Raw genomic sequence first — 15,446 nt, 5'->3', positions numbered from 1 at the left:
TTTTTGCAATTTTTTTTTTCTTTTTTTAACTTGTTGCTGAGCAGAATAAAATGCAAAACACGTCAAAAATGCACTACATGCTTTTCTGCAGCATTTCCATTCAAGTCTATACAACCGAAAATGCAACATTTTGCGTTTAGAAAAGTCCCTAAGCCTTTCCAAAAAAACGCACCGGGTGAAAATGCGGAAATGTGAACCTGTCCCATAGGAAATCATGTTAAATGGACTGCTGCGCATTTCTGCAAAACGCTGCAGAAAACGCATAGCTGTGCACCTAGACTTACGCGGCTTGAACAAGCAGAACCTTTGTTGGTTTGATGGTCCTGACATGCTGTACAAAGCCCTCCCACCTAAACACTGCATTTGTTTGCTGTCTTGCTGAATAAAATCGCAGGACAAGCAAACTTGGACTATATCTGGGGGTTTCCTGTCTCCTGCGTGGATATACACAGTATAGATTTCACATTCATACAGTACATCTAGAAATGTCTCACATTTTATTCAGGTGCAGGTAATCAGATCTCACCTTTGATCACATTCAGAATGTGATATTTATAGAGGGGCCATCGCAGGGCAGCGTGAGCGACTTCCACAGTCAGGACGGCTCTGTCATCTGTATCTGCGTTTGGAGTTAGAGAAATTCTGCAATCACATTTGTGGCTTCCATCTTCTGCTTCTGTCATCTCCACTTTCATCTCCACTTTCGTCTCCACTTCCATTTCCACCGGTAACGTTGTATCATACGTTGTATTATTGCTCCCACCCGATGGACTGTCCACAGATACCCATGAGAGGATGGGATGTCTTTTCATGTCATTACATCTTTTCAGGTATAAATTTATGTGAATTTCCTTTGGTCTGAATCCGGTTATCTGAAAGGATAGAGTTGTCCTCTCCATATGAGGAAGCCACGTCTCCCCGATGATGTCTGATATAATAGTGTTATCTGTAAAACAAGGAGAAGGAGTAACCATAACGTCACCAAAGGTCAGGATGACACTAAGTACAGGTGGAGGTTTCATTATCCCAATGCAGCTTTTATTGCTTTTTCTGCTCACGCCATCAACTCCGCGTTTTTTTCTGGCTGCCTCTGCACAGGTCATTGTACCAAAATAAAAACAGATGAAAGGAATGGAAAGAATTCGGCCAGTCAGGTGTTAGTGCCGTCTGTGTGCCCATTAAGGAGATCCATCCTAGTGTAACTCACTCTCTTAGAAACCACTAATTTAAGAAATTTTTTTGAAACTAAAATGTTTAACCCCCTCGCCCTCCTGAGGATTTACCCCGCTTCCTGACTGGGCCATTTTTTGCAATATGGCGCTGTGTTACTTTAATGGACAATTGTGCGGTCATGCAACGCTGCACCCAAATGACATTTGTGTCCTTTTTTCCCCACAAATGGAGATTTCTTTCGGTGGTATTGGATCTCCTGTGTGTTTTTTATTTTTTGCGCTATAAATAAGAAAAGACCAACAATTTTGAAAAAAAAAAAACCAATATTTTTTACTTTTTGTAATAAACGTCTCCAGTAAAAAAAATTTAAAAATCAAATTTCATTATAAATTTAGGTCAAAATGTGTTCTGCTCCGTGTATTTGCTAGAAAAAAAATCCCAATACATGGGAACGTTATAGCATCTACAAATGGCGGTACAGATACTGGGATTTTTTTCTACTAGTAATGGCGGCGATCAACAACTTATAGCGAGACTGCGGCGGGCATTCTAACACTGAGGGGAACTGACTTGGTGTCACGGACATCCCCAGTGACACCAATACAGTGATCAGTGCTAATAAAAAGCACCGACACTGTACTAATGACACTGGGCAGGAAGGGGTTAATATCTGGGGAGATCAAAGGGTTAACTGTGTGTTGTTTTACAATGGTGGCTGTGTGTGTGTTTCACTGTAAGCATGCTGCTATGCAGAGCCATACAAAGCAGTGTGCAGGAGCTGACAGGGGAGAGATCTGTGTTCTTTATACACGGGTCTCTCCCTTGTTGGAGATACTCTATAGGGCGGAATAGAACTGGTTAACTAAATATAAATTCTGTATAAACACACGAGCAGTTAAATAAAACTGGAATATCAACTCAATATAGAAAAAAGGGGTAAAAACAAACAGCCAGTTATAGACTGGGGCAGTGGCCATTTTTTGTACCACTGAATTGTTGGTGAGGGGCCGCTGGACACCTTAGCTGCCATTGTGCTGCATACTGGGTGTCCAGTGCGCTCCTGTACCTTTAAAGAGGGGTGGGCTCCCTCAGGTCCACCTGCCCTCAGTTTATCCATTAAATACATGTGCTTCTACTATGGGGGCTCTCAAAATTTGTAGAGTTAGGACTACAGAATATCGGGGTGCCGTGACGAGGCTCTGTAGCTTACACATGTGTTTGCAAATGTGTGTTGTTTGACATGCGTTGCCCTTCCATGTGCTCCTTGCTGTGAAGGCCAGTTATAGACGGGGGCAGTGGCCATTGTTTGTACTGTAAAAACAAAAATCCGCCCACACCTACACATACTCATATAAAAGTGCTACATAACAACAACCACATAATAACAGTGCCACGCTTTTCTCATACCACAATGAAATGTGACTTCAAATAATATTCCCAATATCACTGAACTGGTGAAAAATACCACAAATAATATGCCAAAATCTGGTGAAATAGTTCCGTCATTCCTTATTCATAATCTTTCCCAATAAAAATCTTTTCCATCAATATTCCTTATCTTCTTTCTTCATATACAATGCACCTCCACCATCAGTGACACCAGCTGTGCCCTCACCTGAAATTTTTGACCTCACAACTTAGATGGTCAAAAATAACTTGTGTCCTCTAGGTGGACATATAGTGATGGTGTAACATCTACCGAAATCCTCCTTCTGTGTTGGTTCAGCTCCTTCTTGTAACTCCTTCTCCACTCAGCATACATGATCCAGGTGCTCCATTGCATGCAATGATATTCACATATATTGTATACAGCTGACACCATCTAATAATGAGAAGCTCCCTTCGTATTCTCCTCCGTAATGTCTCTCTGGACTTGGTCAGCTGACAGCGAGCGCCATGATGTCACCAAGCTCCTCCATCCAGGAAATATTATTTGAAGTCACATTTTATTGTGGTATGCGAAAAGTGCGATACTGTTATGTGGTTGTTAAAATGTTTAACTAGTTGCAGACTTTGGGCATGCTACACACTCACAAAAAAGTTCATACTTGTACACAGGGCATGTGTAGCATGTCCAGTCCTCCCTATCCCAGCACATGGCATGTCAGCTCTGATTAATCACAGCTGCATTGCTGAGTACACAGAAAAGGTCCTGGAAGCTAGAACTGTCAAAAAAAAGCAGCCTAACAATACTTATCAACAACATTTAAGAGCTCTCAGATGGTGGGAGCCTTCGTTGGTGCAGAGCTTTTTTTTTTCTTTGGGTCTACTTTGGGGGACAATTTTTTTTTTTTCGCCTAAATGACCTGTCAAAATCTGTTGTGTTTTTACTTACTTTTTACACTTTTTGGTGAATGAGTAGGGGTACTTTGTACCCCTACTCATTTACAGGGGGGGGGGGCAGCATCTGGGGGCCCCCTTGTTAAAGAAAGACAATTTAAAAAAATTAACAGGGATACATTTTTCTGTTTCTACCTGAATGCCTAGTTGGACTGAGAATGGGAGGATGAGAGGCACTGCTGAAGTAGGGGGTAGTCTCTGGGACACTTCTATGCACCCTAATTTTTTGTACTGCAAATAACAAAAGAAAGCGCACCAACCTTGCGTATTACCTCAGCGATAAAAGCTCTCCCTTCAAAATACATCAGACTTTACATAGGGTCTCCCTTTCGGTGGGATTTGCACGCTACTTGGGCTCTTGTGATCCATTCTTGGATATTATATGCTTTTAATTTTGCTACGTTTGTGAGTATACATCTTATTGTAATAAAACCGCTTTTATCGCTGAAGTAATGCGCAAGGTTGGTGCATTTTCATTTGTTCTTATTTGCAGTACTGGTCAGGCTTCTCCAGACTTTAAGGGTTGCACAACCTTTGATCCATTGGTGGATGAGTTTATATAGAGGTTGGTCAATCCACCAATCCCTGATCTGGGTCTCTGAGCGCAGGAGATGTCTTGGCCCTAATTTTTTGTGGCTGATACTATAATACTCAACTACATGCTGGAGAAGTGCTCGGTACATCATCAGTATGTACTGCTCTACTGGTGCTGGTCTTTCTGATCGTTCCTTCATGCTACCCCCATCTGTCATGCTCAGAATTTGAAAGACATCCTCACTTGTGTACTTTATTTGGGACATGTTTGGCAGTGGTTGGCATTGAGGACAATGGTTCTGGCTAGCAATCAGGTTACTGACAGTCAGGCTCTGGTGACATTGTATTGGTGTGACAAGGATCTGTTGCTGACTTGTGGCTCTGCTGACCCTGGCACTGGTGTGGTGGTAATTAGAAATACTATCATTGTTTCTGGCATACACTGGTCTGGCAACACTGTTACTGATGTGGCTAATGAGTCCGACTCGAACATCTAGCCCATATCTAGCTGACTGCACTCATTTTGGGACACTGTGACTGGTGTGGTTAGAGATCAGGGACACTGTATGTAGCACTGCGTTACACTGTAATACACGGACAAACTCACTGATAGTAGTAACAGATCAGTCTCCTCTCCCAAGTGCTTCGCCTCTGGAAGAAAATAGAGCTGAACAGGATATGATCTCCATGTATAATACATAAGGGGGGATATGATCTCCATGTATAATACATAAGGGGGATATGATCTCCATGTACAATACATAAGGGGGATATAATCTCCATGTACAATACATAAGGGGGGATATGATCTCCATGTATAATACATAAGGGGGGATATGATCTCCATGTATAATACATAAGGGGGGATATGATCTCCATGTATAATACATAAGGGGGGATATGATCACCATGTATAATACATAAGGGGGGATATGATCTCCATGTATAATACATAAGGGGGGGATATGATCTCCATGTATAATACATAAGGGGGGGATATGATCTCCATGTATAATACATAAGGGGGGATATGATCTCCATGTATAATACATAAGGGGGGATATGATCTCCATGTATAATACATAACAGGGGATATGATCTCCATGTATAATACATAACGGGATATGATCTCCATGTACAATACATAAGGGGGGATATAATCTCCATATATAATACATAAGGGGGGATATAATCTCCATGTATAATACATAAGGGGGGATATGATCTCCATGTATAATACATAAGGGGGGATATAATCTCCATGTATAATACATAAGGGGGGATATGATCTCCATGTAAAATACATAAGGGGGGATATGATCTCCATGTATAATACATAAGGGGGGATATGATCACCATGTATAATACATAAGGGGGGATATGATCTCCATGTATAATACATAAGGGGGGGATATGATCTCCATGTATAATACATAAGGGGGGGATATGATCTCCATGTATAATACATAAGGGGGGATATGATCTCCATGTATAATACATAAGGGGGGATATGATCTCCATGTATAATACATAAGGGGGATATGATCACCATGTATAATACATAAGGGGGGGGGATATGATCTCCATATATAATACATAAGGGGGGATATGATCTCCATGTATAATACATAAGGGGGGATATGATCACCATGTATAATACATAAGGGGGGGATATGATCACCATGTATAATACATAAGAGGGGATATGATCTCCATGTATAATACATAAGGGGGATATTATCTCCATGTATAATACATCAGGGGGATGTGATCTCCATGTATAATACATAAGGGGGAAATGATCTCCATGTATAATACATAAGGGGGGATATGATCACCATGTATAATACATAAGGGGGATATGATCTCCATGTATAATACATAAGGGGGGATATGATCTCCATGTATAATACATAAGGGGGGATATGATCTCCATGTATAATACATAAGGGGGGATATGATCTCCATGTATAACACATAAGGGGGGATATGATCTCCATGTATAATACATAAGGGGGGATATGATCACCATGTATAATACATAAGGGGGGATATGATCTCCATGTATAATACATAAGGGGGATATGATCACCATGTATAATACATAAGGGGGGATATGATCTCCATGTATAATACATAGGTGGGGATATGATCACCATGTATAATACATAAGGGGGATATGATCTCCATGTATAATACATAAGGGGGATATGATCTCCATGTATAATACATAAGGGGGGATATGATCTCCATGTATAATACATAAGGGGGGATATGATCTCCATGTATAATACAAAAGGGGGGATATGATCACCATATATAATACATAAGGGGGGATATGATCTCCATGTATAATACATAAGGGGGGGATATGATCTCCATGTATAATACATAAGGGGGGATATGATCTCCATGTATAATACATAAGGGGGATATGATCTCCATGTATAACACATAAGGGGAATATGATCTCCATGTATAATACATAAGGGGGAATATGATCTCCATGTATAATACATAAGGGGGATATGATCACCATGTATAATACATAAGGGGGGATATGATCTCCATGTATAATACATAAGAGTGGATATGATCTCCATGTATAATACATAAGGGGGGATATGATCTCCATTTACAATACATAAGAGGGGATATGATCACCATGTATAATACATAAGGGGGGATATGATCTCCATGTATAATACATAAGGGGGGATATGATCACCATGTATAATACATAAGAGTGGATATGATCTCCATGTATAATACATAAGGGGGGATATGATCACCATGTATAATACATAAGAGTGGATATGATCTCCATGTATAATACATAAGGGGGGATATGATCTCCATTTACAATACATAAGAGGGGATATGATCACCATGTATAATACATAAGGGGGGATATGATCTCCATGTATAATACATAAGGGGGGATATGATCACCATGTATAATACATAAGGGGGATATGATCACCATGTAGAAATACATAAGGGGGGATATGATCACCATGTATAATACATAAGGGGGATATGATCACCATGTAGAAATACATAAGGGGGGATATGATCACCATGTAGAAATACATAAGGGGGGTATATGATCACCATGTAGCAATACATAAGGGGTGATATGATTACCATGTAGAAATACATAAGGGGGGATATGATCACCATGTAGAAATACATAAGGGGGGATATGATCTCCATGAATAATACGTAAGGGGGGATATGATCTCCATGTATAATACATAAGGGGGGATATGATCTCCATATATAATTCATAAGGGGGGATATGATCTCCATGTATAATACATAAGGGGGGATATGATCACCATGTATAATATATAAGGAGGGATATGATCTCCATGTATAATAAATAAGGTGGGATATGATCTCCATGTATAATAGATAAGGGGGGGATATGATCTCCATGTATAATACATAAGGGGGATATGATCTCCATGTGTAATACATAAGGGGGTTATGATCTCTACGTGTAATACATAAGGGGGGGGGGATATGATCTCCATGTATAATACATATGGGAGATATGTTCACTCATGTATAATACACAAGCGGGATATGATTACCATGCATTATACATAAGAGGGGATATGATCACCATATATAATACATAAGGGGGGATATGATCTCCATGTATAATACATAGGGGGGAGCGTAGGATCTCCATGTATAATACATAAGGGGGGATATGATCTCCATGAATAATACATAAGGGGGGGATATGATCTCCATGTATAATACATAAAGGGGGATATGATCTCCATGTATAATACATAAGGGGGATATGATCTCCATATATAATACATAAGGGGGGATATGATCTCCATGTATAATACATAAGGGGGGATATGATCACCATGTATAATACATAAGGGGGGATATGATCTCCATGTATAATACATAAGGGGGGATATGATCTCCATGTATAATAGATAAGGGGGGATATGATCTCCATGTATAATACATAAGGGGGATGTGATCTCCATGTATAATACATAAGGGGGGATATGATCTCCATGTAGAATACATAAGGAGGATTATGATCTCCATGTATAATACATAAGGGGGTTATGATCTCCACGTGTAATACATAAGGGGGGGATATGATCTCCATGTATAATACATATGGGAGATATGTTCACTCATGTATAATACATAAGGGGGGATATGATTACCATGTATAATACATAAGGGGGGATATGATCTCCATGTATAATACACAAGGGGCATTTGATTACCATGCATGATACATAAGAAGGGATATGATCACCATGTATAATACATAAGGGGGGGATATGATCTCCATGTATAACACATAAGGGGGATATGATCTCCATGTATAATACATAAGGGGGAATATGATCTCCATGTATAATACATAAGGGGGATATGATCACCATGTATAATACATAAGGGGGGATATGATCTACATGTATAAAATATAAGAGTGGGTATAATACATAAGAGTGAATATGATCTCCATGTATAATACATAAGGGGGGATATGATCACCATGTATAATACATAAGAGTGGATATGATCTCCATGTATAATACATAAGGGGGGATATGATCTCCATTTACAATACATAAGAGGGGATATGATCACCATGTATAATACATAAGGGGGGATATGATCTCCATGTATAATACATAAGGGGGGATATGATCACCATGTATAATACATAAGGGGGATATGATCACCATGTAGAAATACATAAGGGGGGATATGATCACCATGTATAATACATAAGGGGGATATGATCACCATGTAGAAATACATAAGGGGGGATATGATCACCATGTAGAAATACATAAGGGGGGTATATGATCACCATGTAGCAATACATAAGGGGTGATATGATTACCATGTAGAAATACATAAGGGGGGATATGATCACCATGTAGAAATACATAAGGGGGGATATGATCTCCATGAATAATACGTAAGGGGGGATATGATCTCCATGTATAATACATAAGGGGGGATATGATCTCCATATATAATTCATAAGGGGGGATATGATCTCCATGTATAATACATAAGGGGGGATATGATCACCATGTATAATATATAAGGAGGGATATGATCTCCATGTATAATAAATAAGGTGGGATATGATCTCCATGTATAATAGATAAGGGGGGGATATGATCTCCATGTATAATACATAAGGGGGATATGATCTCCATGTGTAATACATAAGGGGGTTATGATCTCTACGTGTAATACATAAGGGGGGGGGGATATGATCTCCATGTATAATACATATGGGAGATATGTTCACTCATGTATAATACACAAGCGGGATATGATTACCATGCATTATACATAAGAGGGGATATGATCACCATATATAATACATAAGGGGGGATATGATCTCCATGTATAATACATAGGGGGGAGCGTAGGATCTCCATGTATAATACATAAGGGGGGATATGATCTCCATGAATAATACATAAGGGGGGGATATGATCTCCATGTATAATACATAAAGGGGGATATGATCTCCATGTATAATACATAAGGGGGATATGATCTCCATATATAATACATAAGGGGGGATATGATCTCCATGTATAATACATAAGGGGGGATATGATCACCATGTATAATACATAAGGGGGGATATGATCTCCATGTATAATACATAAGGGGGGATATGATCTCCATGTATAATAGATAAGGGGGGATATGATCTCCATGTATAATACATAAGGGGGATGTGATCTCCATGTATAATACATAAGGGGGGATATGATCTCCATGTAGAATACATAAGGAGGATTATGATCTCCATGTATAATACATAAGGGGGTTATGATCTCCACGTGTAATACATAAGGGGGGGATATGATCTCCATGTATAATACATATGGGAGATATGTTCACTCATGTATAATACATAAGGGGGGATATGATTACCATGTATAATACATAAGGGGGGATATGATCTCCATGTATAATACACAAGGGGCATTTGATTACCATGCATGATACATAAGAAGGGATATGATCACCATGTATAATACATAAGGGGGGGATATGATCTCCATGTATAACACATAAGGGGGATATGATCTCCATGTATAATACATAAGGGGGAATATGATCTCCATGTATAATACATAAGGGGGATATGATCACCATGTATAATACATAAGGGGGGATATGATCTACATGTATAAAATATAAGAGTGGGTATAATACATAAGAGTGAATATGATCTCCATGTATAATACATAAGGGGGGATATGATCACCATGTATAATACATAAGAGTGGATATGATCTCCATGTATAATACATAAGGGGGGATATGATCTCCATTTACAATACATAAGAGGGGATATGATCACCATGTATAATACATAAGGGGGGATATGATCTCCATGTATAATACATAAGGGAGGATATGATCACCATGTATAATACATAAGGGGGATATGATCACCATGTAGAAATACATAAGGGGGGATATGATCACCATGTAGAAATACATAAGGGGGGTATATGATCACCATGTAGCAATACATAAGGGGTGATATGATTACCATGTAGAAATACATAAGGGGGGATATGATCACCATGTAGAAATACATAAGGGGGGATATGATCTCCATGTATAATACATAAGGGGGGGATATGATCTCCATGTATAATACATAAGGGGGGATATGATCACCATGTATAATACATAAGGGGGATATGATCACCATGTAGAAATACATAAGGGGGGATATGATCACCATGTAGAAATACATAAGGGGGGTATATGATCACCATGTAGCAATACATAAGGGGTGATATGATTACCATGTAGAAATACATAAGAGGGGATATGATCACCATGTATAATACATAAGGGGGGATATGATCTCCATGTATAATACATAAGGGGGGGATATGATCTCCATGTATAATACATAAGGGGGGATATGATCTCCATGTATAATACATATGGGAGATATGTTCACTCATGTATAATACACAAGCGGGATATGATTACCATGCATTATACATAAGAGGAGATATGATCACCATATATAATACATAAGGGGGGATATGATCTCCATGTATAATACATAGGGGGGAGCGTATGATCTCCATGTATAATACATAAGGGGGGATTTGATCTCCATGAATAATACATAAGGGGGGGATATGATCTCCATGTATAATACATAAGGGGGGATATGATCTCCATGTATAATACATAAGGGGGATATGATCTCCATATATAATACATAAGGGGGGATATGATCTCCATGTATAATACATAAGGGGGGATATGATCACCATGTATAATACATAAGGGGGGGTATGATCTCCATGTATAATACATAAGGGGGGATATGATCTCCATGTATAATAGATAAGGGGGGATATGATCTCCATGTATAATACATAAGGGGGATGTGATCTCCATGTATAATACATAAGGGGGGATATGATCTCCATGTAGAATACATAAGGGGGATTATGATCTCCATGTATAATACATAAGGGGGTTATGATCTCCACGTGTAATACATAAGGGGGGGATATGATCTCCATGTATAATACATATGGGAGATATGTTCACTCATGTATAATACATAAGGGGGGATATGATTACCATGTATGAAACATAAGAGGGGATATGATCACCATGTATAATACATAAGGGGGGATATGATCTCCATGTATAATACACAAGGGGCATTTGATTACCATGCATGATACATAAGAAGGGATATGATCACCATGTATAATACATAAGGGGGGGATATGATCTCCATGTACAATACATAAGGGGGGATATGATCTCCATGTATAATACATAAGGGGGGGATATGATCTCCATGTATAATACATAAGGGGGATATGTTCGCTCATGTATAATACATAGGGGGGAAAATGATCTCCATGTATAATACATAGGGGTGATATGATCTCCATGTAGAATACATAAGGAAGATTATGATCTCCATGTATAATACATAAGGGGGTTATGATCTCCACGTGTAATAAATAAGGGGGGGATATGATCTCCATGTATAATACCTAAGGGGGGATATGATTACCATGTATGAAACATAAGAGGGGATATGATCACCATGTATAATACATAAGGGGGGATATGATCTCCATGTATAATACATAAGGGGGGGGGGGGGATATGATCTCCATGTATAATAGATAAGGGGGGATATGATCTCCATATATAATACATAAGGGGGGATATGATCTCCATGTATAATACATAAGGGGGGATATGATCACCATGTATAATACATAAGGGGGGATATGATCTCCATGTATAATACATAAGGTGGGATATGATCTCCATGTATAATAGATAAGGGGGGATATGATCTCCATGTATAATACATAAGGGGGATATGATCTCCATGTATAATACATAAGGGGGGATATGATCTCCATGTATAATACCTAAGGGGTGATATGATCTCCATGTATAATAGATAAGGGGGGATATGATCTCCATGTATAATACATAAGGGGTGATATGATCTCCATGTATAATAGATAAGGGGGGATATGATCTCCATGTATAATACATAACGGGGATATGATCTCCATGTGTAATACATAAGGAGGATTATGATCTCCATGTATAATACATAAGGGGGTTATGATGTCCACGTGTAATACATAAGGGGGGGGATATGATCTCCATGTATAATACACAAGGGGGATATGATTACCATGTATTATACATAAGAGGGGATATGATCACCATGTATAATACATAAGGGGGGTTATGATCTCCATGTATAATACATAGGGATGGGATATGATCTCCATGTATAATACATAAAGGGAGATATGATCTCCATGAATAATACATAAGGGGGGGGGATATGATCTCCATGTATAATACATAAGGGGGGATATGATCTCCATGTATAATACATAAGGGGGATATGATAACCATTTATAATACATAAGGGGGGATATGATCACCATGTATAATACATAAAGGGGGATATGATCACCATGTATAATACATAAGGGGGGATATGATCTCCATGTATAATACATAAGGGGGGATATGATCACCATGTATAATACATAAGGAAGGATATGATCTCCATGTATAATACATAAGGGGGGGATATGATCTCCATGTATAATACATAAGGGGGGATATGATCTCCATGTATAATACATAAGGGGGGGATATGATCTCCATGTATAATACATAAGGGGGGATATGATCTCCATGTATAATACATAAGGGGGGATATGATCTCCATTTATAATACATAAGGGGGGATATGATCTCCATGTATAATCGATAAGGGGGGAATATGATCTCCATATATAATACATAAGGTGGGATATGATCTCCATGTATAATAGATAAGGGGGGGATATGATCTCCATGTATAATACATAAGGGGGATATGATCTCCATGTGTAATACATAAGGGGGTTATGATCTCTACGTGTAATACATAAGGGGGGGGATATGATCTCCATGTATAATACATAAGGGGGGATATGATCTCCATGAATAATACATAAGGTGGGATATGATCTCCATGTATAATAGATAAGGGGGGGATATGATCTCCATGTATAATACATAAGGGGGATATGATCTCCATGTGTAATACATAAGGGAGTTATGATCTCTACGTGTAATACATAAGGGGGGGGGGGGGATATGATCTCCATGTATAATACATAAGGGGGGATATGATCTCCATGAATAATACATAAGGGGGGGGATATGATCTCCATGTATAATACATAAGAGGGGATATGATCACCATATATAATACATAAGGGGGGATATGATCTCCATGTATAATACATAGGGGGGAGGGTATGATCTCCATGTATAATACATAAGGGGGGATATGATCTCCATGAATAATACATAAGGGGGGGATATGATCTCCATGTATAATACATAAGGGGGGATATGATCTCCATGTATAATACATAAGGGGGATATGATCTCCATATATAATACATAAGGGGGGATATGATCTCCATGTATAATACATAAGGGGGGATATGATCACCATGTATAATACATAAGGGGGGATATGATCTCCATGTATAATACATAAGGGGGGATATGATCTCCATGTATAATAGATAAGGGGGGATATGATCTCCATGTATAATACATAAGGGGGATGTGATCTCCATGTAGAATACATAAGGTGGGAGATGATCACCATGTATAATACATAAGGGGGGATATGATCTCCATGTATAATACATAAAGGGGGATATGATCTCCATGTATAATACATAAGGTGGGAGATGATCACCATGTATAATACATAAGAGGGGATATGATCTCCATGTATAATACATAAGGGGGATATGATCTCCATGTGTAATACATAAGGGGGGATATGATCTCCATGTATAATACATAAGGGGGGATATGATCTCCATGTATAATACATAAGGGGGATATGATCTCTATGTATAATACATAAGGGGGGATATGATCACCATGTATAATACATAAGGGGGGAATATGATCTACATGTATAATACATAAGGGGGGATATGATCACCATGTATAATACATAAGGGGGGATATGATCTCCATGTATTATACATAAGGGGGATATGATCTCTATGTAAATTACATAAGGGGGATATGATCTCCATGTATAATACATAAGGGGGGATATGATCACCATGTAGAAATACATAAGGGGGGTATATGATCACCATGTAGCAATACATAAGGGGTGATATGATTACCATGAAGAAATACATAAGGGGGGATATGATCACCATGTAGAAATACATAAGGGGGGATATGATCTCCATGTATAATACATAAGGGGGATATGATCACCATGTATAATACATAAGGGGGGGATATGATCTCCATGTATAATACATAAGGGGGATATGATCTCCATGTATAATACATAAGGGGGGATATGATCACCATGTATAATACATAAGGAGGGATATGATCTCCATGTATAATACATAAAGGGGGATATGATCTCCATGTATAATACATAAAGGGGGATATGATCTCTATGTATAATACATAAGGGGGATATGATCTCCATGTATAATACATAAGGGGGGATATGATCTCCATGTATAATACATAAGGGGGGATATGATCTCCATGTATAATACATAAGGGGGGATATGATCACCATGTATAATACATAAGGAGGGATATGATCTCCATGTATAATACATAAGGGGGATATGATCTCTATGTAGCAATACATAAGGGGGGGGGATATGATCACCATGTAGAAATACATAAGGGGGGATATGATCTCCATGTATAATACATAAGGGGGGATATGATCTCCATGTATAATACATAAGGGGGGATATGATCTCCATGTATAA

The 15,446-nt window shown here is 38.6% G+C and overlaps 1 protein-coding gene across 1 annotated transcript in view; it reads right to left on the bottom strand.

The window, feature by feature from the left end:
* Nucleotides 1–284: 284 nt before the first annotated feature.
* LOC149428583 (uncharacterized) overlaps nucleotides 285–15,446 on the bottom strand; it is a gene marked incomplete at its 3' end in the record, with an annotated part of 131,406 nt that continues 116,244 nt past the window's right edge. The window contains exons 5-6 of the mRNA XM_089667232.1: nucleotides 527–946; nucleotides 285–434 (exon numbers count right to left, since the gene is read on the bottom strand). Of these exons, the coding sequence (XP_089523358.1) occupies nucleotides 285–434; nucleotides 527–946 (570 nt within the window). The remainder of the gene's footprint in view (nucleotides 435–526; nucleotides 947–15,446) is intronic.

The sequence above is a fragment of the Staurois parvus genome, unplaced genomic scaffold (genome assembly GCF_062004578.1).
Source record: "Staurois parvus isolate SC_StPar_1 unplaced genomic scaffold, SC_StPar_1.0 ptg003116l, whole genome shotgun sequence".
Lineage (NCBI taxonomy): Eukaryota > Metazoa > Chordata > Amphibia > Anura > Ranidae > Staurois > Staurois parvus.
Note: the sequence above shows the minus strand (reverse complement) of the source record. Positions and strands in the feature narration are given on the sequence as shown.